This window comes from Oncorhynchus clarkii, chromosome 8 (genome assembly GCF_045791955.1).
Source record: "Oncorhynchus clarkii lewisi isolate Uvic-CL-2024 chromosome 8, UVic_Ocla_1.0, whole genome shotgun sequence".
In the NCBI taxonomy this organism is placed as follows: domain Eukaryota; kingdom Metazoa; phylum Chordata; class Actinopteri; order Salmoniformes; family Salmonidae; genus Oncorhynchus; species Oncorhynchus clarkii.
In genome coordinates this window covers 39,550,743-39,575,002 of record NC_092154.1, presented here as the reverse complement: position 1 = coordinate 39,575,002, position 24,260 = coordinate 39,550,743, and the positions used below count along the sequence as shown (strand labels likewise).

The 24,260-nt window shown below is 42.8% G+C and overlaps 1 protein-coding gene across 2 annotated transcripts in view; it reads right to left on the bottom strand.

Moving 5' to 3' along the window:
- Positions 1 to 24,260, bottom strand: part of LOC139415381 (utrophin-like) — a 180,354-nt gene that overhangs the window by 107,065 nt on the left and 49,029 nt on the right. For both annotated transcript variants that reach the window (XM_071163488.1, XM_071163489.1), the window contains exon 2: positions 3,428 to 3,600. In XM_071163488.1, coding sequence (XP_071019589.1) covers positions 3,428 to 3,600 — 173 coding nt within the window. The remainder of the gene's footprint in view (positions 1 to 3,427; positions 3,601 to 24,260) is intronic.

Here is a 24,260-nt window from a genome sequence, read left to right as displayed (position 1 = left end):
GTTAAAACACAGTTACAACCCAGGTAAAATATGTTCACAATACGGTTATAACCTGGTCGAAACATGGTTACAAGAATGTTATGACATGGTCAGGTCCATCTCCATGTAAAAAGTAAGTTGCACAGGTCTTAGATTGCCTAGTGTGTGCCGGAACGACTCAGAGAAGCAGGAGTCTCCTATCTCCTGGGTTCTGTAGCCTGAGGCACAAGAATACCCCCTGGACAGGACTCTAGTCTATCGCCTGGCCGTACCCCCAATCTATCTCCTTAATGCTGAGTGAGCAAGTAGAGAAGCACCGGGTCCCATTTTTTAAGTCTTTACATGGTGTGACTCTCAGGGCAACACACAAACCTCAAGGCCTCTAAGTTCGTGTCTCCACACAAGCAGAAGGTGAAACCAGCCATACAAGTCCTAGTGGATACTACAACAGAATAACATGGTTAGGCCATGGCTAGACTGGTGAGGTTGGGGTGGATTGGTGTGTCAACCATTACAGTTGGCCGCATTTCAAAGTAGCAAGTTTGCTGGATATCTCTTGTCCAGCATCTTGAAGCATTATGACCTGGAGACAAGTGAGCATTAGAGGGGAAATCTACTCTCTCTGGAGGGCAGCCAAAACCACTTATACTTGGAGTGTATGTGGGATGGTGCATTGTGTGCATCAAAGTGTGTGGATATACAGCATAATGTGTATTATTATTTAATGTGTGTGTTCTTAAATGTTTTGTTTTGACATCCTCCGCTCACCGTAATGCGCCTGACCATTATGTACAGCAGCAACGTTTCATAGCAGCTACTCATTATTATTATGTACTGTAATTAAGACATAATGTGCTCTAAATAGTACACACATTGCAGCACACACACCCATGCGCTCGCATGCACAGGCACAGTGCATGCACGAACACAGCACACACACACACACAGACACACACACACACACACACACACACACACACACACACACGCGCGCACACCCTGCTGACAGCTCAGCCTTGCCTCCATCCTATGGAGATACACAGAGTTACATGGTTTATAGGGAATTCTAGTGCTCTTATGAATATGCTGTTATCTTTATGGAACTTTGCAGTGTTTCTGTCTTATTTCACTCCATCTGTGTCTCTTTTGCCCCCTAGTAGTAGTAGTTGGGGCTATCTGGCTGTGAAGTGTTGATCTTCACCTGCTCCTACCTTCTCCTCTCATAACATATTTCACCCTCACTCTGCATCTACCTCTTGATCTATTGTTTTCCAGTACATTGTAACCTTCCTTCGCTGTTCCTCACATATTACTTTTCTCCTTTGCTCACCACACCTTCTCTTCTCCTTCGCAACCTTTGCTCCTATCAACATCTCCACCTTGCCCCTGCCACCTTCACTCTCTCCCTCCATCTCTCTTTCACTCTCGGAACATCTTCCACTCTCTCCATCTCTCTTTTTATTTATGCCAAGGTTGTGGTCGCTCCTCCACTGTTCAGGTCCTGAAGAGTTCTGTGACACCATAATGGTTATAACTCTCAACAGAGGCAAATAAAGCATACATGCTCCAATTACAATTTATTGAATGCTTTAATCAACAAACAAGTCAGCATGGTTATGACATGGTTTAGAGGGTTTTTCATTCAAGGGTTTTTCTTTAATTTTCTTTATTTTTTTACATTGTAGCATAATAGTGAAGACATGAAAACCAAGAAAGTGTTTAACAAATCAAAATATATTTTATATGTGAGATTCTTCAAATAGCCACCCTTTGCCTTGATGACAGCTTTGCACACTCTTGGCAATCTCTCAACCAGCTTCATGAGGTAGTCACCTGGAATGCATTTCAATTGACATGTGTGCCTTCTTAAAAGGTAATTTGTGGAATTTCTTTTCATCATAATGCTTTTCAGTTGTGTTGTGACAAGGTAGGGGTGGTATACAGAAGATAGCCCTAGTAAAAGACCAAGTCCATATAATAGTCAATCATCACTTTAACAAATGAAGGTCAGACAATAAGGACAATTTCAAGAACTTTGAACGTTTTTTCAAGCGCAGTCGCAAAAACCATCAAGCGCTATGATGAAACTGGCTCTCATGGGAACCACCACAGGAATGGAAGACGCAGAGTTACCTCTGCTGCAGAGGATAAGTTCATTAGTTACCAGCCTCAGAAATTGCAGCCCAAATAATTGCTTCACAGAGTTCAAGTGACAGACACATCTCAACATCAACTGTTCGGAGGAGACTGTGTGAATCAGGCCTTCATGGTCGAATTGCTGCGAAGAAACCACTAGTAAAAAACACCAATAAGAAGAAGAGACTTGCTTGGGCCAAGAAACACGAGTGATGAACATTAGACCAGTGGAAATTTGTCCTTTGGTCTGGAGTCCCAATTGGAGATTTTTGGTTCCAAACGCTGTGTCATTGTGAGACCTTGTGTGGGTAAACAGATGATCTCCGCATGTGTGGTTCCCACCGTAAAGCATGGAGGAAGAGGTGTATTGGTGTGGGGGTGCTTTGCTGGTGACACTGTCTGTGATTTATTTAGAATTCAAGGCACACTTAACCAGCATGGATACCACAGCATTCTGCAGTGATACGCCATCCCATCTGGTTTGGGCTTAGTGGGACCATCATTTGTTTTTCAACAGGACAATGACCCAACACACCTCCAGGCTGTGTAAGGGCAATTTGACCAAGAAGGAGAGTGATGGAGTGCTGTATCAGATGACCTGGCCTCCACAATCACCTGACCTCAACCAAATTGAGATGGTTTGGGATGAGTCGGAGCGCAGAGTGAAGGAAAATCACCCAAATGAAATTGTAACGTGCACAATTTCAGTTTCTCTCGCCTATTCAACCATTTACATCATTCATTCAGTGAGGAGAGAAACACATTAGTGCCTGGCTGGTTACCAACGTCCTACAGCGCATTTGTCTTGGCCCGTTAAGGTAGGAATAGGTGTGGAGAAAACTGTTAAACAGGCATTAAATACTTTTCTGTTTGTGATTAAAAGATTCTGACAACTGAGCAATGTAAAATACAAATATTTAGGAAAAGTCAGGGAAGGAGCGGGACGTTTGTTTGTTTTTGGGCAGATTTTCCCCCTATGGCGGTTCTAGTGTTAAATACTTATTTTCTGTGTATTGAAGTATTTAAAAATAATGTGGCCCGAATCAACTACTTCTACTGCTAGTATTTGAAATACATATTTTTTATAATTTCCTATAAATACCCTATTTACTAATATATTCCAATATTCCACTACTTGTCTTTTCAACAAAACAAAAACATCTGAACACTTACTACGAAATGTATGTAAAAGCAATTGAGAAATAGTATTTCAACCCAGGTCTGCACAGTACTGACCATATGTTATCAGTATATTACAGTAATGACCGTATTATGTTAGCAAAGATGTGTTGTTTAGTATTATGGGACTGACCGTATGTTAGCAGATTTGGTCTTGAGGTCGCTCCAGCGCTGGTTCATGTCGTCCAGTCGGTGCTGCAGAAACACTGCCTCCTCAGACGTCCCCAGGGACTTGACCATCTTGGGCTTATTCCCGTCCACACTCTTATAGATATCATTGTGGGCATCGATCTCTGCCTGGATATCCTACAGAGAAACAGAGAGATGTTTGAGTTTGAACAAGTCTGTGTTATTATTACAGTGTTACATAAAGTACAGAGCTTCACACATATAATTGAATAGTAAGATCAAACCAACAAAATACTCTGCTTGTCATTTTCTATTAGCTTTAAAATGGTGGGAATGGAGAGGGGTGAAGGAGAGAGAGAATGATGGAGAGAGAGCCGTATGAGTGTGCTAGCTGGTCATGCGAGTGTGGAGGGACAGCTAGAGAAACAAAGAGGGCAGAGCAGTTTAAACATCTTTCAAATGTACTCTACCTACTCAGGACTCTTGGAAAATAAATGCATTCCAAACTCCTCTGCCTCCCAATAGAGAACCAATTCATTCGAAACCCCCTCCACACCCTAACCAAGCATTGTGGGTTTCCATACTAATACTCTACTAATTAGCTGGTTGATGAACTGAATCAGGTTATTTACAACTGGGGTTGGAGTGAAAACCTACAGGAGGGTAGCTCTCCAGGAACCGTTAGAAAATAAACAAATTCATTGGAACAGCGGCAGACTATTCTCAACTAGCCTAGTGTAAGGAGGAAGTCAGTTACTTTCACAAGGGATAGAGGTGAATGGCCCTACAATGAATCTCTCGCCATCACAGTAAATTTTCTCCCCACCACAAATCAAATGACTAAAGGTCATATCGAGAAATAATTCAGAGTGAGTGTGAGAAAGAGTGAGAGAGAAAGAAAGAGAGAGGCATTGTGCCGGTGAGTCAGTTGGATGTGTTCCAGCTCATTCCCAAAGTGATTTTCCTCTAACAATTTTCTTCCGAGGTGATGCTTGGATTACACACACACACACACACACACACACACACACACACACACACACACACACACACACACACACAATGAAATAGCCTTCTCATTGAGTGGTGGCAAAGGTGACACGTGCACATGCATACTCAAACATCTTTGTGGCATCAAATAGTCTAGTCATTGAGTGCTGCCACCATGAATGGCTACTTTGAGAGAGGGACAAAATATGAAGAGAGAGAAAAGCATGTTTCCTCAACCCAAGCTTAGGTACTCATGTGGGATAAACACACACCTTCCAGCTTTATTCTTACAAGGACACTGTAGATGAGGGTCACATGTGGCTGCAATTTCAGCAGTGAGCACACACACACACACACACACACACACACACACCTCTAGACATTCCATGGCTGATCCGCTACTTGAAAAACGATACAATACTTCCACTGTGTTTAGGATTAGATGAAACATGTCCAAATGATAGCTGGGGCACACACACACCCTCTACTAAAGCCGTGTCTTTTCTTGCTCTTCAGACACAGAGCAACAGAAGGAGCATAAGGATAGTGGATAATGGATGTGTCCCTGTCACACACCCATTAACGAATGGGAGATTGGCTGGCTGTGAGCAGCCCAGACAGCGGACACTGTCCCCAGGAGGCCTAATGTTACACCTATTTTGGTTTGCAGAGGAACAAGGCATTAGAGCTGTACCTATCAGAATGGCTGACTGACAAACACACACGTGAACACAAGCACACACACACAAAATAAACTAAAAGAACTGTTGGACATCAACTAGCAGCTTTGGTGAACAAATACTGGACAGAAGCGGCATACCTCTAGCAAGACAAAAAATGAAGCACTACAGCGTTCCAGACATCTGAGACCAGAGCACTTGAAGGAATCTCAGCCTCCCCATGTGTTCTGCTGCAGACTAGCTGTACCCCTCCACGCTCTGGGCACTCTAATAATGTTGCTACCTTGACAAAAGCTTTAATGAGTTCAATAATAACTCCTTGTACTTCATAAACCTCAGACTCACTCAGATTGCCCCACTTTATAGTACACAGACAGAGGGGAGAGAGGGAGGGAGAGAGAGAGGGGGAGTGTTTGACTACAGAGACTACAGTGAATTAGTATGAGGCTGGGCTTTCATCTATGGCATCAAAAAGAAACAACCTTTCCGATCAGTTTGTCCTAATAGGAGCTCAAATAGGTGTCAAACATCTCAAATCTACCTCTTCAAATTTCCTGAGGAGCTCTTGCAAGGTGAAGTTCAAGCCAATCATCTTCGGCTCTAGGATGAGTCTCCTCCCCCTCCCCCTCACTTCTACATCGTCTCTGAGGTCACAGAGGACAAAAGGCACAGAAGGGTCGCTGGGGTTAGGGTAATCCTCCAGTGGTTACGGTCAAACCCAGCTTTCAAAACAGGGTCAAGGTCAGTACTTGAACCGCAATCAAATCCATACCAAATATGGTCAAAAACAGTTCTCAAAATACAAATACAATTAAATCTAGCGCTCAAAACACAAAGTCGGGCTCTCCAACCTGGCGACATACACACTTCACATACCCCTAGTCGCCGTGTGTGTGTCAGTGTGTGTGTTCGCCCTGCTCGGCTAGATGATAGAAGCATCCTCCTCAATGGAACATAGGCTAAGAAGGGAGCCGTAGCTATCCTGCTGTCATGCCTCAAGCCTGGGGTTAGATGTCCTGAGAGCTGGGCTGAGGCTGGGTAGGATGTAGGAGGTGACAGGCTGTCTGAGGTGGTCTGTAGGCTGGGGAAGAAGTCCTTGAGCTGGGATAGAATTCCAGGGGTCAGGGTAGAGGTCTGGAGACTGGAGGGAACTATCCAAGTGCTGTCAAGAGAGGCTTGTAGACTGAGGTGGAAAGACTAAGAATCTGAAGAAATGTTCAAACTTTTCCTCTTATTCCTTCCCTTTTTCTCTCCCTTCCTCCACTGCTTTTCCGGTCACTAAGGAAGAGGTTTACACTCCAACCCGTGGTAGGGACGAGTGTTTGTTCTCAATTACTCAGATAAAAAACACACTATCCTTGCACACACACACAAACACACTCAGGTGACAGGAGGCAACACAAAGAGGCACACGGTCTGCCGACCTCTCATTCCTCTCTTACTAAGGTAATGCTAACACACTGCGGAGGAAACACAAACACACATCAGACACACTCTCACAGAGAGAGACAGGGGCATGCAGTCTTAGCCCTACTACTAGCCCCCTGCCCCAGCCTGGACTCCCTTTCACACCCTTCTATTCACAGCCAAGGCAGGGCCAGTTAGTGAAAGAATGTCTCCTTCTCCTCTGGAGCCCCAGGCCACGTGTCCAATGATTGAAGCCCCAGATCAGAATCACGATCCTGGAGAGAGAGTCTGGCAAGCTGGTCTCTATGTCATGGAGCTCTGCAGAGAAGTTCCTGTCCACTGCAGATCTCCTTGCAGAGTGGTAATGGGAGCAGTTGTTCTTCCTCTTCTCTCTTCCTCTTTCACACTGCTTTGAGGAACCTTTGAGTAGAGTACCAACTATTTTTCTTCCTCAGCGTTTCTTTTTTTTTTTTATCCCTGTCTTCCTCTCCGTGTCTCTTTCTCTCCCTCACTCCGGCCAGTGGCTCGGCTCTTTCCAGCAGCAGTTTATTATTTTAATCAGCATCCTCCCTTCCTACACCTCCTCCCCTTCCCTCTCCCTCTTTTCAGGCCCTGCTCCGTTCGCTAAACTAACTCAGCACCCACCCACTTCCTGAGGCCTCTACTGGCCCAGAAAGAGAGTGGGGGACAGAGGTAGCAGAGGTGACAAGTGGACAGAAAGTTAGGAAGATAAATGCCCTAACCAAGGGAGAGAGGGGGATGAGGAAGTGGAAAATGGAGAGTGTTGTGAAAAGAGAGAAAGAAGGGAGAGAAAGAAAAGAGGTGGCAGAGGGCCAAGTAATGCAGCACTTTACTAGCAGAACGTTCTACCTGTCTGAGTCAGGGATGGTGAAAACATGTGGCTCTCACGTGAATGGAGAGAAGGAAAAAGAGAATAGAAGGGGCTGGGGGTTATCCGGCCTTTGAGGAGGTTTGGGGGTTTTAGCTTTGTAACTACAACCATACAGATATGTTAAGTCTATTTGCCTCTGTGTGGGTAGGCCTACATACAAAGGCAGAGTCAACAGCAGGACAGACATATTGTGTGCATCTCACAAACAGATTGGCCACCAATGGGAGAAAGAAATAAGAATGATACAATGCAGAATATTCATAAGAAAAATATGAAGTGTGCTTTACCTAATAAAAATATTGCTATGCATTTTTACCCTGTAACGGCACTTCTGATGAGGCACTATGTATGCAGAAATGAATTTGTGCTGTGTGTGCTTTTGAGAAGCAAGTCCAAGTTGATTAACCAACGGGAAATGAGCAAGTCCAACATGCGAGCGAGACAAATTCAACAACTGTTGATTCCCTGGAGTTCGATGCACACCATGTCTGTAAGTGACAAGAAAATAAAAACACACACACAGAGGAATAAACACAGACACGGGCAAACAAGGACACACACATCCACACACGGTCACACAGAGGAATATGAGGTAAAAGTTACTAAACATTACTACAGCTAAGAGGGATTAGGGCCATTACAGAGGTAAGATGTCGTGCTATTAACCCTCAGACTGGGTGAGAAAAAGAGAAATTAAGAAAGAGAGAGCAAAACTGAAATAGCTGATAGAGAAACAAAAACACAGAGAAAGAGCGAGAGAAAGACAGAAAATAGAAAGAAAGACAGAAAAAAGAAAGAGTGAGAAGAGAGACAAAAAGAGATACGAGATGGAGAAAGAGAGACAAAGAGTGAGAAAAGAGAGAAAATGAAAGGGAGCGGGAGGCCATACTGTGTGGTTTAAAGTACTGAGGCACATCTGCCTGTAATTCCCTGGCTGGATCATAGAGGAGCGGAGGGCTGAGGAACTTCAACGGGAATCTGATCCGCATCCACTAAAACCCTGGGAACTACAGCCCACGGAGGAGAGGAAAGAGAGTGAGAGAAGAAGCGAGAGAGTGGATAGACATAGAAAGATGTAATGTAGAGAGCTTAGGGAGAGGACACTTAAAGGACTCATCCAAACACTTGCTCTCACTAAAGGACATGGGAGCATAGAATAGACACAAAAGCATAAAGACGTGTTAGCATACACACACACACGCATACACACCTGGCCTCTGTAAAGTAGCTTTTGCCCTCTGATGGGATCGAACCTAAATCAATATCAATGACGTGCAATGACCTAGGTGGTATCTATCAACAGCAGAGAGGGAGAGAGTGAGAGAGGAAGAGAGAAATTTGGGGACAGGTCGAAAAGCATTAAACATTTATGGCAATTTAGTTAGCTAGCTTGCTGTTTCTAGCTAATTTGTCCTGGGATAAAAACATTGGGTTGTTATTTTACCTGAAATGCACAAGGTCCTTTACTCAGACAATTAATCCACAAATAAAATGGTAAACTGAGTTTGTTTCTAGTAATCTCTCCTCCTTCAGGATTCTTCTTCTTCTCTGGACTTTATATGGCAGTTGGCAACCAACTTTAAGGTGCATTACCAACTGGACTGGAGTGTGGACCTCAGTTCATCTTTCAAATACCCACGTGGGTATATGCTCCTAAAAACCAATGAGGAGATGGGAGAGGGGATACTTGCAGCGCAAAAAGCATCACAAATAGAATCAAGTTCTATTTTAGCGCCTGGCTACGCAGACGTTCATTGGCGCGCGCGATCAGAGTGGGTGCAATGATTGAATAACATGTATGTGTACATTTATTTTGCTCGCGCATGTGACTTGAGCAGTGTGGTCAGCATGTAAATAGACAAGGATCCAGAGTAGAGCTATGAGCTAAAACAGCCCAGTATCAGTTATTGCAGGGACAACAAATACTAGCTATCCTGTGTGGACTTCAAAATACTGCTTTGACAGAAAAAGCGATTGATGTGACCACTAAGTATTTGTCCAAGATAAGTGTTTCACTTCCTTACAGATCGATGTTGAAAAACGTCCAGAAGCTTTAAAAAAATGCACGTATCTTCACTTAACAAGGTATTCAGAGGACACACAACAGGCCGTACAGACCCCCTCCCAGATGTAAGATGAACTTAAGTTGAGAAAAATAACAATGTTTCTAATGTGTGGATTGGGTGTATAGGAGTGTATTGTGTTCTCTCTTTAGACTGGGAGAGCATCCATTACTGTATGCCACAACAAACAGTATTATTCACATTGTTCTGTCATTTAGTTAGGTTCTTCTGTATGCACAGATTAACCTGACAAAGTTTACAGTGTAAAGACAGTAATGTGATATTCTTACTTCGGTCACCTACCTCTCTAATGTGTATCATGTCTGTTTTGCATGTCATTATTTCTCACTTTTGACCTTTTTGCTGTCTGGCAGACTCTTTCTTCTTGACCTAGAGAACTTTGTCTCTCTCTCTTACTCTCGCCATTCCCTCTCTTTCTTAATTTCTCACCTTCCAATGTCTCTGATGCAGACACACACACAAACAGCTTGAGGACCTCAAAAACAAACTGTACTGTATTCAGTGCGAAGGCAGTTAAGGAACTCTTTCACCACCACAATATCATAGGCCAGCTTTCAGACAGAGGAATCATGCATTCAACACTCGTTCCCACCCAGCCTCTCCACAGGCCTCGTCGACGAGGTCACTTCCTGGGCCCGGGGTTATCGCCAACGCAACACTTCCTGTTAGAGGGACAGCGTCCTGTTCGGGAGATGAGAGATCTGTGCGTGTGTGTGCGTGCGAGAGTGTGTGTGTCCTCAACTACACTACTCTTAAAAATGTTTCTCCAGGGGTCCAAATAAGAGGTGTTGGAGAGCACAGCGACACCTGAGCGTTAGAGGAAGTTACACTGTTACACTTTGCACAGCAATAAATACAGGAAAGGACACCAGCATAGAAAGGTCTCCGAGGGCACCACTCTCATCTAGCTCACACACACCCTCCTCTGTCTTCCTTCACAGAGCTACAATTGAATAAGAATGGATAGGAGGTAGATGGATGGATGGAATGATGGATGGATGGATGGATAGATAGTGAACCCTGAACAGACAATACAGATCGATGGACAGATGGATCTGCATTGTCAGTGTTGCAGTAGCAATTAAGCACATTGAAAATAGATACATCGATTGCATCATGGACACATTTCTCAAATCAGGCAGGCACATGCAGATGCATGCAGGATATTCATACTCTTATTAATTACAAAATTGTATGAATTACAATTACCAGTATGTTTGAGTCAAACGACATTTCATAATTTGAAGGACTTCATTTAAGGACTTAATTTAACAAAACACATTCCACATTCAATATCTCAAACAGGCTGTATTGCACAGCCAGACAAAACAACATTTTGGGACCCTGACAATTAACCAAACAATGTTGTGTGATGTATTCATATGAAGAAAAGCCATCATGTAACAGAAAATACATTTCCAACTAGGCTCTCTCCCAAAGTACCTAAAACCCCATCCAGCTTTGAATACCTATCCCTCTTCCTCTGCGGCCAGATGACATCCTTGTATCGACAGCAGACGACCTACCTGGTCACGTCAACAGGGCCCTTATAAAGGACAAAAGGGACGAAGGTCATGGAGCAAATCACTAACAATGTGGTAAGGGTCAATCAACCAACCCAAGAATGAACCGTGAATATCAAGTCTCGGTGTGGCTGGACAGCCTAATGCCCCCCACGGTGAGATGCGTCTGAAAACATCCAGGCCCCTAAGACCCTTACAAACTTTTACAGATGCACAATTGAGAGGAGCCTGCTGGGCTGTATCACTGCCTGGTACGGCAACTGCAACACCCGCAACCGCAGGGCTCTCCAAAGGGTGGTGCGGTCTGCCCAACTTATCACCAGGGGCACGCACACAGCCGGATCTCCAGGACACCCACGGCACCCAATGTCACAGGAAGGCCAAAAAGATCATTAAGGATATCAACCACCCGAGCCACGGCCTGTTCACCCCGCAATCATCTAGAAGGCGAGGTCAGTACAGGTGCATCAAAGCTGGGACCGAGACTGAAAAACAGCTTCTATCACAAGGCCATCAGACTGAACCTCTTAAAGATATTGGTTCCCAATTGGGACTCTCCCACGTTCAGCTGAAATGGTGGCGCATGGAACGCAAAAATATTCTTAGAAATATTTAACCTCCACACATTAACAAGTCCAATAGCTCAAATGAAAGATAAACACCTTGTTCATCTAGCCAGCAAGTCAGATTTCTAAAATGTTTTACGGCGAAAACATAGTACATATTTATGTCAAACCACCACCAGACACAGCTCATTTGAATAGCCAAAACATGCTATCAACAAAACGCAGGATTAAAAAATAAATCATTCACTAACCTTTTGAAAATCTTCATCAGATGACAGTAATAGGACATGTTACACAGTACATTTTTTTTTTCAATAATATGCCATTTATATCCATAAATGTCCATTTACATTGAGTTCATGGTCAGAAATTACTCAAAAATGTTCGCAGGAAATCTAGGTAGCGCTGCAAGATAACGTAAATAGACATCATAAACTTTGACTAAATATACATGTTCTACATATAGTTAGAAAGATACACTGCTTCTTTATGCAACCGCTTTGTTACATTTATTTTTAACGTTACAGAAATCGCACACTATTCAATATGCTGAGACGGCGCTCAGATACAAGCTACGTTTCTCCGTAATGTTGGAGTCAACAGAAACACAGATTTAAGCATAAATATTCCCTTACCTTCGATGGTCTTCGTTCAGAATGTTGTGGAAGGCTTCATACTTACCCAATACATCGTTTGGTTTCAAGTCTTGCGTCTTTGTATTAGCTACTGCTAATAACATCAGTTGAAATGCACCCAAAATGTCCTCTGGTCCGGAAAAGTTGCGCATCAAAACTTCAAAATTACATATTATATGTCGACTAAACAGGTCAAACTAAGTGCAGAAGCAAGCTTTATGATGTTTTTAACACACAAAACAAATTTCAATTCAATCGGTCATCGTCTGTCCTTCTCTTGAGTGCTGGAACAAAGGAATGGCTGGGACCAATTCGCGCCACAACGCACAACATATTTTCTCATGGCACGCACTAATTTCACTCCCATAGGGCCAATTCTCGCGGGATTAAAAGCTCTACTGAATGAGGACATCTAGTGGAAGACATAGAAAGTCTCCCCAGAATCATAACTGGTTGGGAAGGGTGGGGGCGATGACGTCAAAGTTGCTCCAACTTTCATGACCACAAAAACTAGTTTGGAAGAATGCCTGCCCTGTGAGTTCTGCTATACTTACAGACATAATTCCAACGGTTTTAGAAGCTTTAGAGTGTTTTCTATCCAATAATAATTATTATATGCATATATTAGCAATTTTTGACAGATTTTTTTTTCAGTTTACTAGCTACTCAACCCTGCACCTTAGGCACAGCTGCCCTATAGACATGGAATCACTGGTCAATTTAATAATGTTTACATACTGCTTTACTCATTTAATATGTATGTACTGTATTCTATTCTACTGTATTTTAGTGAACACCACTCCGACATTGCTCGTCCTAATATTTATATATTTCTTAATTCCATTCTCTGACTTTTAGATGTGTATTTTTGTGAATTGTTAGGTACTACTGCACTGTTGGAGCTAGGAACACACACATTTCGCTACACCCGCAATAACATCTGCTAAATATATGTATGTGACCAATAAAATTGGTTTGGTTGCAGGATGTGGGACAAAGGGCCAAAATGCAGAACTGTCCCACACAATCCAGGACATGTGGTCACCCTAGTTATAGGTAATTAATGTTTACCTCCTACTGAACGACTCAAGACAAGAGCTGTCCTTTAATGATGCCGTTCAGCTTCTGTGTTGTAATTGTAATTCTAGGAATCATATGAGATATAAACAGCAGCAGCACCAGAGTTTTTTTTTATGGTTGTGTGTGAATGACAAGCACATGTATGCACATAAATACACAAACAAGTACAGGCACTCAGACACTCTCAATCACAGCACTATACCAACATTCAAAGCTAATTTAGAGCACTTCCTTTGTTTAATCAGAAACAGGGAAATGTGGGTAACCCAAACAGATGAGTGCAGGCCTTGAAGTCTGATTGGAGAGTCGACGAGAGGAGAGTAGAGACTTAACAAATATTAGCCAGCTAGGCCCTTGATCCAGGAGGTCATTTTCTGCTGTTTCCAAGCAAATGCTTGGTTTTGGAAAAAGATAGCTAACTATAAGGGCACAAGGTGAGACCCAAATGCAGACACAGGAGGTAGATGGTTAGAGTCCAAGATGTTCAATCCAAAAGGGGTAGGCAAGAGAATGGCCGTGGACAGGCAAAAGGTCAAAGCCAGTTCAGAGTTCCAGAGGTACAGAATGGCAGGCAGGCTTGAGGTCAGGGCAGACAGAATGGTCAGGCAGGCGGGAATGGAGTCCAGAAAAACAGGCAAAGGTCAAAACCGGGAGGACTAGTAGGAGAGAATAGAAAAGCAGGGGCACGGGAAAAAACACGCTGGTTGACTTGAACATACAAGATGAACTACCACAGAGAGACAGGAAACACAGGGATAAATACAGTGGGGAAAATAAGCGACACCTGGAGGGGGTGGAGACAATCACAAGGACAGGTGCAACAGATCAGGGCGTGACATAACCAGCTACTAAATCAGTAACTGCAGAGCATTTAGCACATGCAGTTAACAGTTAAGTTTAATAGTTACAAGATATCTGGCAAACATTTGGTAGAGTGCTGCAGGGTAGCCTAGTGGTTAGAGCGTTGGACTAGTAACCGGAAGGATGCAAGTTCAAATCCCCGAGCTGCCAAGGTACAAATCTGTCATTCTTCCCCTGAACAGGCAGTTAACCCACTGTTCCTAAAATAAGAATTTGTTCTTAACTGACTTGCCTAGTTAAATAAAGGTAAAATAAAAAATATAAAAAAATAACAAGGCTCTGGCCTCTCGTCATCGTGTGCTTGTAAACAAACACCATGTGACACGTGACTGGGGACTACCTAAGCCTCCTAATAATGTGGAAGGTGAAATGAAGAATTAATTATGTATTGCACAAGACTGTATGTATTTATTTAAAAAGTAGCTACAAATATTCAAATGTGTTAAAACACTTCAAAATAAATTGTTTCAATGCTATTGACGGTATTGAAAAAACATATTTAGGCTTTTTCCAAATATTCTGAATTCAGCCTAATTCTAAGCCTATACACTACACTACAGCAGCCAGCCAGACAGACAGACAAGCAGGGGAATCTCAATGAGGACAAAGGCCATTGTAAATGACTGGCTGTCTATGAGAATCAAAGAAAAAAAGGAATGTCCGCAACTCTGGGATGCTCCTATTGTGATTTAATTAGACGCACAAAAATACAACTTTGTTTTCCAAGTTGACCTGAGAAAGATCCAACTCGAAAATAAAATATTTTTTTTGTGCTTCTGATTAAATCACCATGGGAGTCTACCAGAGTTGCGGACAGGTACCTGATAAGTTTGATGTGCATATGCTATTCAATCTATAGTCCATAGACAAACATATACTGCTGCCACTGAATGCTGTATGAACTCACTCCTGTAAGTCACTCTGGATAAGAGCATTTTCTAAATGACTAACATGTAATGTAAATGTACTGAGTATATAGTATGGTAACTGTATGGTGAGGGAGTAGGTTGTACTGTCTCTGTTGATTAACTCTGAATGACAGGGAGAAGTGAGGGAGGGACGGAGACAGGTTACTGGGATTCCTGTGTAAGCTAGAGTGCCTTGTTTACAGGTTACAGACTCCCTCCTCCTCCCAGTTAGATTATTGCTGGTGAAGGTGGGAGTTGTGTAACTTTGCCTGGTCACCCAACGCTGCCTGTCACCATGACAAGAGGCTGCTGGTTATTTACTTCCTGAATGTTTACAGTAAGTCAAGTCACTCTGCATTACTATATGCTCCCTCTGGGGATGCAGCACCAAAATCAATGTAGCTATCACTCTTATCACGATGTTAGCGTTTCGTCTCTCCTTGTCCCTCTCTTGTCCTCTCCATCCCTGTGTCTAGATTAGAAGGGATAGAAGTCCCCTAGGGTTTCCTCCTGAATCTCTATCCTTTGTTGACTGCATGGTCTGCAATCTCCTCCAATCCATTTTTCCATTTAGGTCTAAACTAACTCGTACTCTGTGTTCCATCTGTTCTTAGCAGGGGCTCCCTTCTATCACCTAGTCTACTATCTCATCACCTCCCCTGGGGTTTAGACGCTGTGGTGTGTGTGTGTGTGCCTCAGTCACGTTCACTCTCTATTGCATCTCTGCCCTCCCTAGGGATCCATTTTCACACCTATCCATTTTACTTTATGGAGTTTCCATCTCTCTCCGTCTCCCATAGACGCTCTCTCCAAGGTGCCTCTGGTGGTAATGAGAATATGCAGAAGACGCAGCCTTGTCCCACCGATCCTTCTCTGCTGTTGTCTCCCTTGAGATGAAAAAGCCTCCACGGAGTCAAGATAGAGTAATGTTCTCTGCATGCCTTTACCTCGCTGCTTTACTGTGGGTCTCTCAGACACCTCATAAAGTGAGAACCGGGCCCGTCCCAAAGTTCTAGCCAAGCGGTTCCCTCTATAGGATAAGAGCTAAGTAGAGATATAATGTTCTTTGTCTGTATGACCCTACGGCTGGTCTCTCCAGGGATGAGGTCTTACTCTCTGTAGTCAACAGGAATAGGAGAGTGTACTCTCTAAATGCCTCTTATATTACCTCTCACTCTATGGAATTAGGTTCAATTCACAGAGCAGCACATATTAACTCAACACATCCTATAGTAACCTTGTCTTGTTTGCAGTTGGCTCAGAGCGTACGTTTTCAGTGGGCAGAAGATCAACTCTGTGTTAACAGCTCTCTCTAATCAAAGAGACAGAGAGCCCGGTCGGCAAGGGCCATTGTTCATCCTTAACAGCCATTGTGTTGATTGGCAGGTCCTGGTCCGTAGGGGCGGGGCTGAGTCTGGAGCACCATGAACCTGCTGTCCCTGTTGCGCCCTCCAATCAGCTTTAAGATCCTTTAACACGCCTCAACAGGACACTTAACACAGCAGTTAACACTGTGTTCCACAATGTAGCTAATGAGATGGAGAGGTCTACGCAGGTACTCAGACAGCACCCAGACAAACAGTTAGACGTCTTGGGAAGGTTGCTTGTCCGTGCATCATTGTAATGCATCTTCTGTGGACAATCAATGTTGCACGCACGCCTACACACACGCCTACACACACACACACCCACACACACACACTCACTCAAGGTGGTGACAGGGAAAATCCTCTTGTCATCAGTTTTCACGATGAATAACCCATCTCTGTCATGGATGGAGTAATCTGAGGTGACTGGGGAAGAATTATGTTATCCAAGACAAGGGCACCAGGAAATTAACAATACAACAGGCCACAAAAATACCAAGTCCACCCTGCCATTCACAACACATGGGCTGGGTTTGCGTAGAGACTTGACCCCTAGTATAGTCACTGGAGGAATGAGAGGGATTTCTGTGAGAGTGCTGCTATGCTTCTTGGCCAGTAAAGCGTGTTTCTTTGAAATTGCGCTTACAGCACAGCGAAGAGTTATTCAAATTAGCCTGAAAAGGAGGGATAAAGAGAGAAGAGATGGGGGGAGTGATAGAAAGAGAAGGGCAATATCTGAGAGGCACAGATCTAAAAGAGCTGACTCTTTCCCTTACATTTATTCATATAGAGTCAAGTGATTGCCCCCCCCTGTGTGTGTGTGTGTGTGTGTGCACGCGCGCGTGCGTGCATGCTTAAGTTTGTGTGTGTTGTACAGTAACATACACAGTCTTCAAATAATGTTAAAAGCAGGCATCCATGTTGATCTGCTTGTCATTTTCTCCTCCCTCTCTTCTCTCTCCCCATATCCGTCTCTGTGATGAAAAAGACTGTGCCAGCCGAGGAGCGAGGCAAGGCGAGGTTGCGGAGCTGAGAGTCAGAGAGGTGTTAGTGTGTTTGAGCTTCAGACTCATCCACAACACAAAACTCAATTAGCCTAATTACATGGAAATGGAAAGAACAGAGTGAGTGGGAGAGCGAGAGCGAGGGAGGAAAAAGGTGGGGGGGTGTGCTGCGTATGTGTGTGTGTGTGTGTGTGTGTGCATGCTCTATATTACAGAGTGCTCCTGGAGACTGGGGCTACCTAAGGAAGCTAATGAACAAATAGCTGTTACCATTACTATGGGGGCAAGAGGGAGTGGAAAGGAGGGAGGGAGTGTATATTCCTCTTCATCTAGGTCTCTGCTGTGTCTAGTACAACTCTTCTAATTTAGATGGCAGAAAGGAGAGAGCAGAAATAGCAGCAGACAGACAAGGCCAGAACCATAGGGGTTACAATGACTCAAGTGGTTCTGAAACACCACGTAGTGTCTGAACCACACCGCCTGCCCTAGACACACACACACGAATGCTTGACTCAAGTGGTTCTGAAACACCACGTAGTGTATGAACCACACCGTCTGCTCTAGACACATACACTAATGCGTGACTCAAGTGATGCCATAAGATAATGCCTTAATGCTGTGTCTGAGGGGATATAGTCATACATTGTCCGATGTTGTGATATAATGAATGATTCTTGACTGCAGAATGAGATGAACTAGTTAGCATGACTATACGGATTGTGATGATTGTATGGTGCCTTACGGAACACTTACACAGTTGATTGAAGATGAGTCCTACGTTATGGACCACGACTGATGTGTATGGTAAGATCATGATGGTGTGAATGACATTTCATTTATGGCTGGAGTGCTATTGAGCACTTCCACTGCAGCCAGATAAATGCGGAGAGCTCTCCTATATCTCGATATCTATTTCTCTCTTACCTCATCTATATCTATTGGTCTCTCTCTCTCACGAATCCCCTTCTCTCTCACACCATCTACTGTATTTCCTATCCGTTTTCTCTTGAGCTTTACGGGTTTACTCCAACTCACTCCGTTTGTGTTCCCCTCTCTCCCTCTCTTAAACACTTCCTCCATTTCCCTCAAATCAATCACATCATGTCCCCTTCCCTCTCGTTTTCTGTTGCACCGGTGCCTTTGTCTATCAGTCGTATAGTTCATTAGTCAAATCATTCTATAGCAACACCACCACACAGAGAAAACAGAACGCCTCTCTACATTTGAAACTAAATGAAAATAACCACATAAAACACAATTACGACATTCACAAACAAGCACCAAATGTAGGGCTGAACCCATTCAGTCGACTGGTCCATTGTTTGGTCAATAGGCTGTTGGGCGACAGATTTCTTTAGTTTTATGGTGCACAAGACAGTTTTATGGTGCACAAGACACTTGTCTGATTCGCGCCCGTCTCGGAGGCCACGGGGATGGCACAGTCCATCACTCTAAGACATGATACTGAAATTGTATATGGTTATATTATGTAAAAATAATGGTGCAACCCTAATATAATATTATTTTAGAACAAATGCGCTTTCTCCCACATTGGATATAGTTGCTGTCCGCGGTTCTGAAACAATACTCAACGTGCCGTAGAATTGGCACCTTTCCCTATGTTACTATGTGCTATGTGCATAATAGCAAAGTTAACTAGCATATTGTGATTGAAAATAATGCAGCGGAGGCACAGCAGCAGAGACGCAGAAACAGCCCTTGCCTTAGTATAATTGTCTAAGAAAATTGAGGAGAGAGGAAACCAACCTAATTAGGTCTGTAATCAATAGCCTAACTGTTAAATATGCCTGGCTTTATAAATCATCCATATATATATACAGAAGACAGATCTTGCTTCTGTTGCTTGTTTAAGTGTTTATTTAATAGCCTACTGATTCCGTGAGCACCAAGCCTCGTTGCAACGGAAAAATGTCGGATAAAGCAATTCAACAGCTGTTTTCAATCTTTGATATGCTGTAATAAAGGCTTTTTTTTAAAAGTAGTTAGAACAGACTGGTATTACCTATACTTTATTTAGCTTTGGTTAGACTGTTCCAAACAGGCTGAACATTTTAATTTTAATCTAAAAGCACCTGTTTGTCACACATAACATGCATGCAGCTCTTGCTCCTACACTACACCCTCCTTTTTTAAAATGTTTTATTTAACCTTTATTTAACCAGGCAAGTCAGTTAAGAGCAAAATTCTTATTTACAATGACGGCCTACCTCGGCCAAACCCTAACCCAGACGACGCTGGGCCAATTGTGCGCTGCCCTATGGGACTCCCAATCATGGCTGGTTGTGATACAGCCTGGAATTGAACCAGGGTCGGTACGCCTCTAGCACTGAGATGCAGTGCCTTAGACAGCTGCGCCACTCGGGAGCACACTCAGGATCTGCTTTTTATTGTTATTACTACAATTATTATCATGATCCTCATTATAATAATAAGTAATGTCGTTATCATTAGTAGGCTTTGTATAGTAGACTTGTATAACCACCATTGAGCTGTAGGCCTAAGAGCGTGTCCTGTTTAGTCTTAATACCCTAACTTACTTCGGCCCACATGTCAATACAGTATATAGGCCACTGTATCAATCAATCATTCATTCCTTCATGCCATCACACAGAATACCAGACAGTCATGCTTAGAAGTGAAATCAAGCATTTTAGTCTTACAATTAAATAAAGGAAGCTTTGAAAAAGTGTGCCTAAACAATAAACAAACCACAAATCACGAATGCATGCAACTGTTTTTAGTCTGCTGTAATAAAGACTTTATATATATTTTTTTCCCATTAGAATAGACTCTCTGGTACACTTGTGATTCTTACATTGTTCCAAATGGTCAGAAAAAAGTATAATATTGTAATCTAACAGCAACTGTTTGGCACCTAATGCTTGCTTCTATACCCTCCTTTTTCTGGATCTCCAGTAGTTTCCACAACTAAGTCAAATGTCTTCCACAGATCTGACTTCGCCTTTCCCGCCTGAGCAACCAGTAAACATTTGCTCGTTTTGAGTTTCACATCCTCCGCATCAATTTTGCTGTCATGTGTTACTGTGTTTGGAGTTTGTTGTAATCATGCGTGCATTGCTTACATGTTTCACGTAAAGAGAACAAGGGTTGAGGGAATAGGGAACGTTTTTCCTAAACAAATCAGAAATTTCGGTAACAGAGCTTTTCAGTCAGAAACAAGTAAGAACCTAAATGGCTGAAATGATGTAGCAGCTTCAGCACGGACAGCACAATAAACACTTGCTGTGCTGTGGTGCCTTTTCAGTGCAGTAGCGAGGAGAGCAAGACAATGTGTGCCAGTCACACAGGCACTAACACAGTGTGACCACTGGGCTCTTTCTTGAGTAATTTGTGTGTCTTAATTATTTAATCTAACAGTGTGCTTAAAGCATCAGCCAAGATCAGTGCATATGTAGTTGATGTTATTCAAACACATAGGATGTGTGTCTATACAGTGCCTTCGTAATCTATTCAGACCCCATGACTTTTTCCACATTTTGTTACGTTACTGCCGTAATCAAAAATGGATTAAATCAATAAAATCCTCAGCAATCCACACAATACACCATAATGACAAAGCAAAACAGGTTTAAAAAAAATAAATTAAAAAAAATACTTTATTTACATAAGAATTCAGACCCTTTCCTATGTGACTCGAAATTGAGCTCAGGTGCATCCTGTTTCCATTGATCATCCTTGAGATGTTTCTACAACTTGATTTTAGACCACCTGTGGTACATTAATTTGATTGTACATGATTTGGAAAGGCACACACCTGTCTATATAAGGTCCCACAGTTGACAGTGAATGTCAGAGCAAAAACCAAGCCATGAGGTCAAAGGAATTGTCCGTACAATAATTGTGCCGGGGCACAGATCTGGATTGTGTCGAGGAACAGATCTGGGGAAGGCTACCAAAAAATTATGCATTATTGAAGGTCCCCAAGAAACCTTGGCCTCCATCATTTTTAAATGGAAGAAGTTTGGAACCACCAAGACTCTTCCTAGAGCTGGCTGCCTGGACAAATTGAGCAGTTGGGGCAGAAGGGCCTTCGTCAGACCATGAACCCGGTGATTACTCTGACAACGCTCTAGAGTTCCTCTGTGGAGATGGGAGAACCTTCCAGAAGGATAACCATCTCTGCAGCACCACTAATCTACCAGGCCTTTATGGTAGATTGGCCAGACAGAAGCCACTCCTCAGTAAAAGACAAACGACAGCCTGCTTGGAGTTTACCAAAACGCAGACCATGAGAGACAAGATTCTCTGGTCTGATGAAACCAATATTGAACTCGTTGGCCTGAATGCCAAGCGTCATGTCTGGAAGAAACCTGGCACCATCCCTACAGTGAAGCATGGTGGTGGCAGCATCATGCTGTGGGGATATTTTTCAGCGGCAGGGACTGGGAGACAAGTCAGGGTCGAGGGAAAGATGAACGGAGCAAAGTACAGAGAGATCCTTGATGAAAGCGCTCAAAACCTCAGACTGAGCCGAAGGTTAATCTTCCAACAGGACAATGACCCTAAGCACACAGCCAAGACAACACAGGTGTGGCTTCGGGACAAGTCTCTGAATGTCCTTGAGTGGCCCAGCCAGAGCCCGGAGTTGAACCTAATCAAACATCTCTGAAGAGACCTGAAAATACACTCCCCATCCAACCTGACAGACCTTAAGAGGATTTGTAAAGAATGGGAGAAACTCCCCAAATACCGGTGTGATTACAGCCAAGAAGACTCAAGGCTGTAATCACTGCCAAAGGTGGTTCAACAAAGTACAGAGTAAAGGGGCTGAATACTTATGTAAATGTAATATTTAAGTTTAAAAATATAAATTAGCACAAATGTAAAAAAAAATATGCTTTTGCTTTGCCATTATGGGGTATTGTATGTAGATGTGATGTGATCATTTTCAGAATAAGGCTGTAACCAAACAATTTGGAAAAGTGAAGGGATCTGAATAGTTTGAAACATTTCGACTTTTGACATTTCGACTCTCGGTCGACCAAGATTTGTTTTTGTCAGGGACAGCTCCACCCAGATGTCAAGCCTGCTTTATGAAAAAATGATTGCACAATGACATCACACAACAAACTAGTCAACAAACTGTAAATAAACAAACTGTTTTTGTACAGAAGGTTATTGCTTAGTATGGTTCAGATGGTATTTATATTAAATATTCATTTCATGGTTTCATTAATTGAAAAGCTGTTTGCATGGCATGCCAAATGATCATTCCGGCATCTGCCACAGTGATGATGGAAAAAGGGTGAAGACAAAGACAGAGAGAAAGACAGAGAGAGAGAGAGAGAGAGAGAGAGAGAAAGAGAGCAGAAGAGATATGAGAGAGCAGAAGAGATATGTGTTCCGTTGCTCTAGATGCTCGGTCGTTATCGCTCCTCTCTAATCTGTGTATGATTCCTTTGATCTTCTGAGTGATAAGGAAACACTCATTTCAGATGTAGTCTGTCCCATTAGTGAGAACTAAAGCGGAACAGAGAAGAGAACAGAGAATGTTTGTAATATAGTGGGTTTGGGCTGTGCAGATGTTTAAATACACTTTAAATACACAAGGTGGTTAAAAACAATGAAGAGATGTCAGAATGCAGAAGCAGAATGGCACTAACAGATATTACAAAGACATCTCATCTATGAAGCATAAAATGTGGACACAGAATGGAAGACCACATATGCTAGTTGACAGTCCAGACAGAAATATGTCTGTTGACTCTATATAACACCACTCCATCCAGGTCAGTCAGTACAGTACAGGCATCTTGTTTTCACCAATCAGCCCCTCGGTAACAATCATCCTCCCACTAGCCCCCTAATTTCCTTGGATACGCTCCCCCGTATCTGCTGTTCCATTAATACAAGTACAGTACACACGCCTAAAGCCTTCTCCAAGCATCACATTAAAAACAGCTTTAATTTAATGTTTTATTTTTAACCTTTATTTAACTAGGCAAGTCAGTTAGGAACAAATTCTTATTTACAATGACAGACTACCGGGGAGCAGTGGGTTAACTGCCTTGTTCAGCGGCAGAAAGACAAATATTTACCTTGTCAGCTCAGAGATTCAATCCAGCAAACTTTCGGTTACTGGTCCAATGCTCTAACCACTAGGCTACCTGCCACCCCAATGTACACATATATAAAAAATATATACCAGCTGTAAAGTTGTTCACAATAAGTGGCAATTACACTGACTCTCCTTCACATTCTTCCAAACACAGATGTTTTTTATGAATACAGTTTTAATGAGAAAATATATGATGAAATGCATTACATCGTACCCAAACCAGCCATGCGCGTTTGTCATCGTGCGCAAATGTATTTTGTCCCCCCACACCAAACACGATTACGACATGCAGGTTTAAATACCAAAACAATCTCTGAACCAATGATATTAATTTGGGGACAGGTTGAAAAGCATTAAACATTTATGGCAATTTAACTAGTTAGCTTTCAGTTGCTAGCTAATTTGTCCTATTTAGCTAGCTTGATGTTGGTAGGCAATTTGTCCTGGGATATACAGTGCCTTGCGAAAGTATTCGGCCCCCTTGAACTTTGCGACCTTTTGCCACATTTCAGGCTTCAAAAATAAAGATATAAAACTGTATTTTTTTGTGAAGAATCAACAACAAGTGGGACACAATCGTGAAGTGGAACGACATTTATTGGATATTTCAAACTTTTTTAACAAATCAAAAACTGAAAATTGGGCGTGCAAAATTATTCAGCCCCTTTACTTTCAGTGCAGCAAACTCTCTCCAGAAGTTCAGTGAGGATCTCTGAATGATCCAATGTTGACCTAAATGA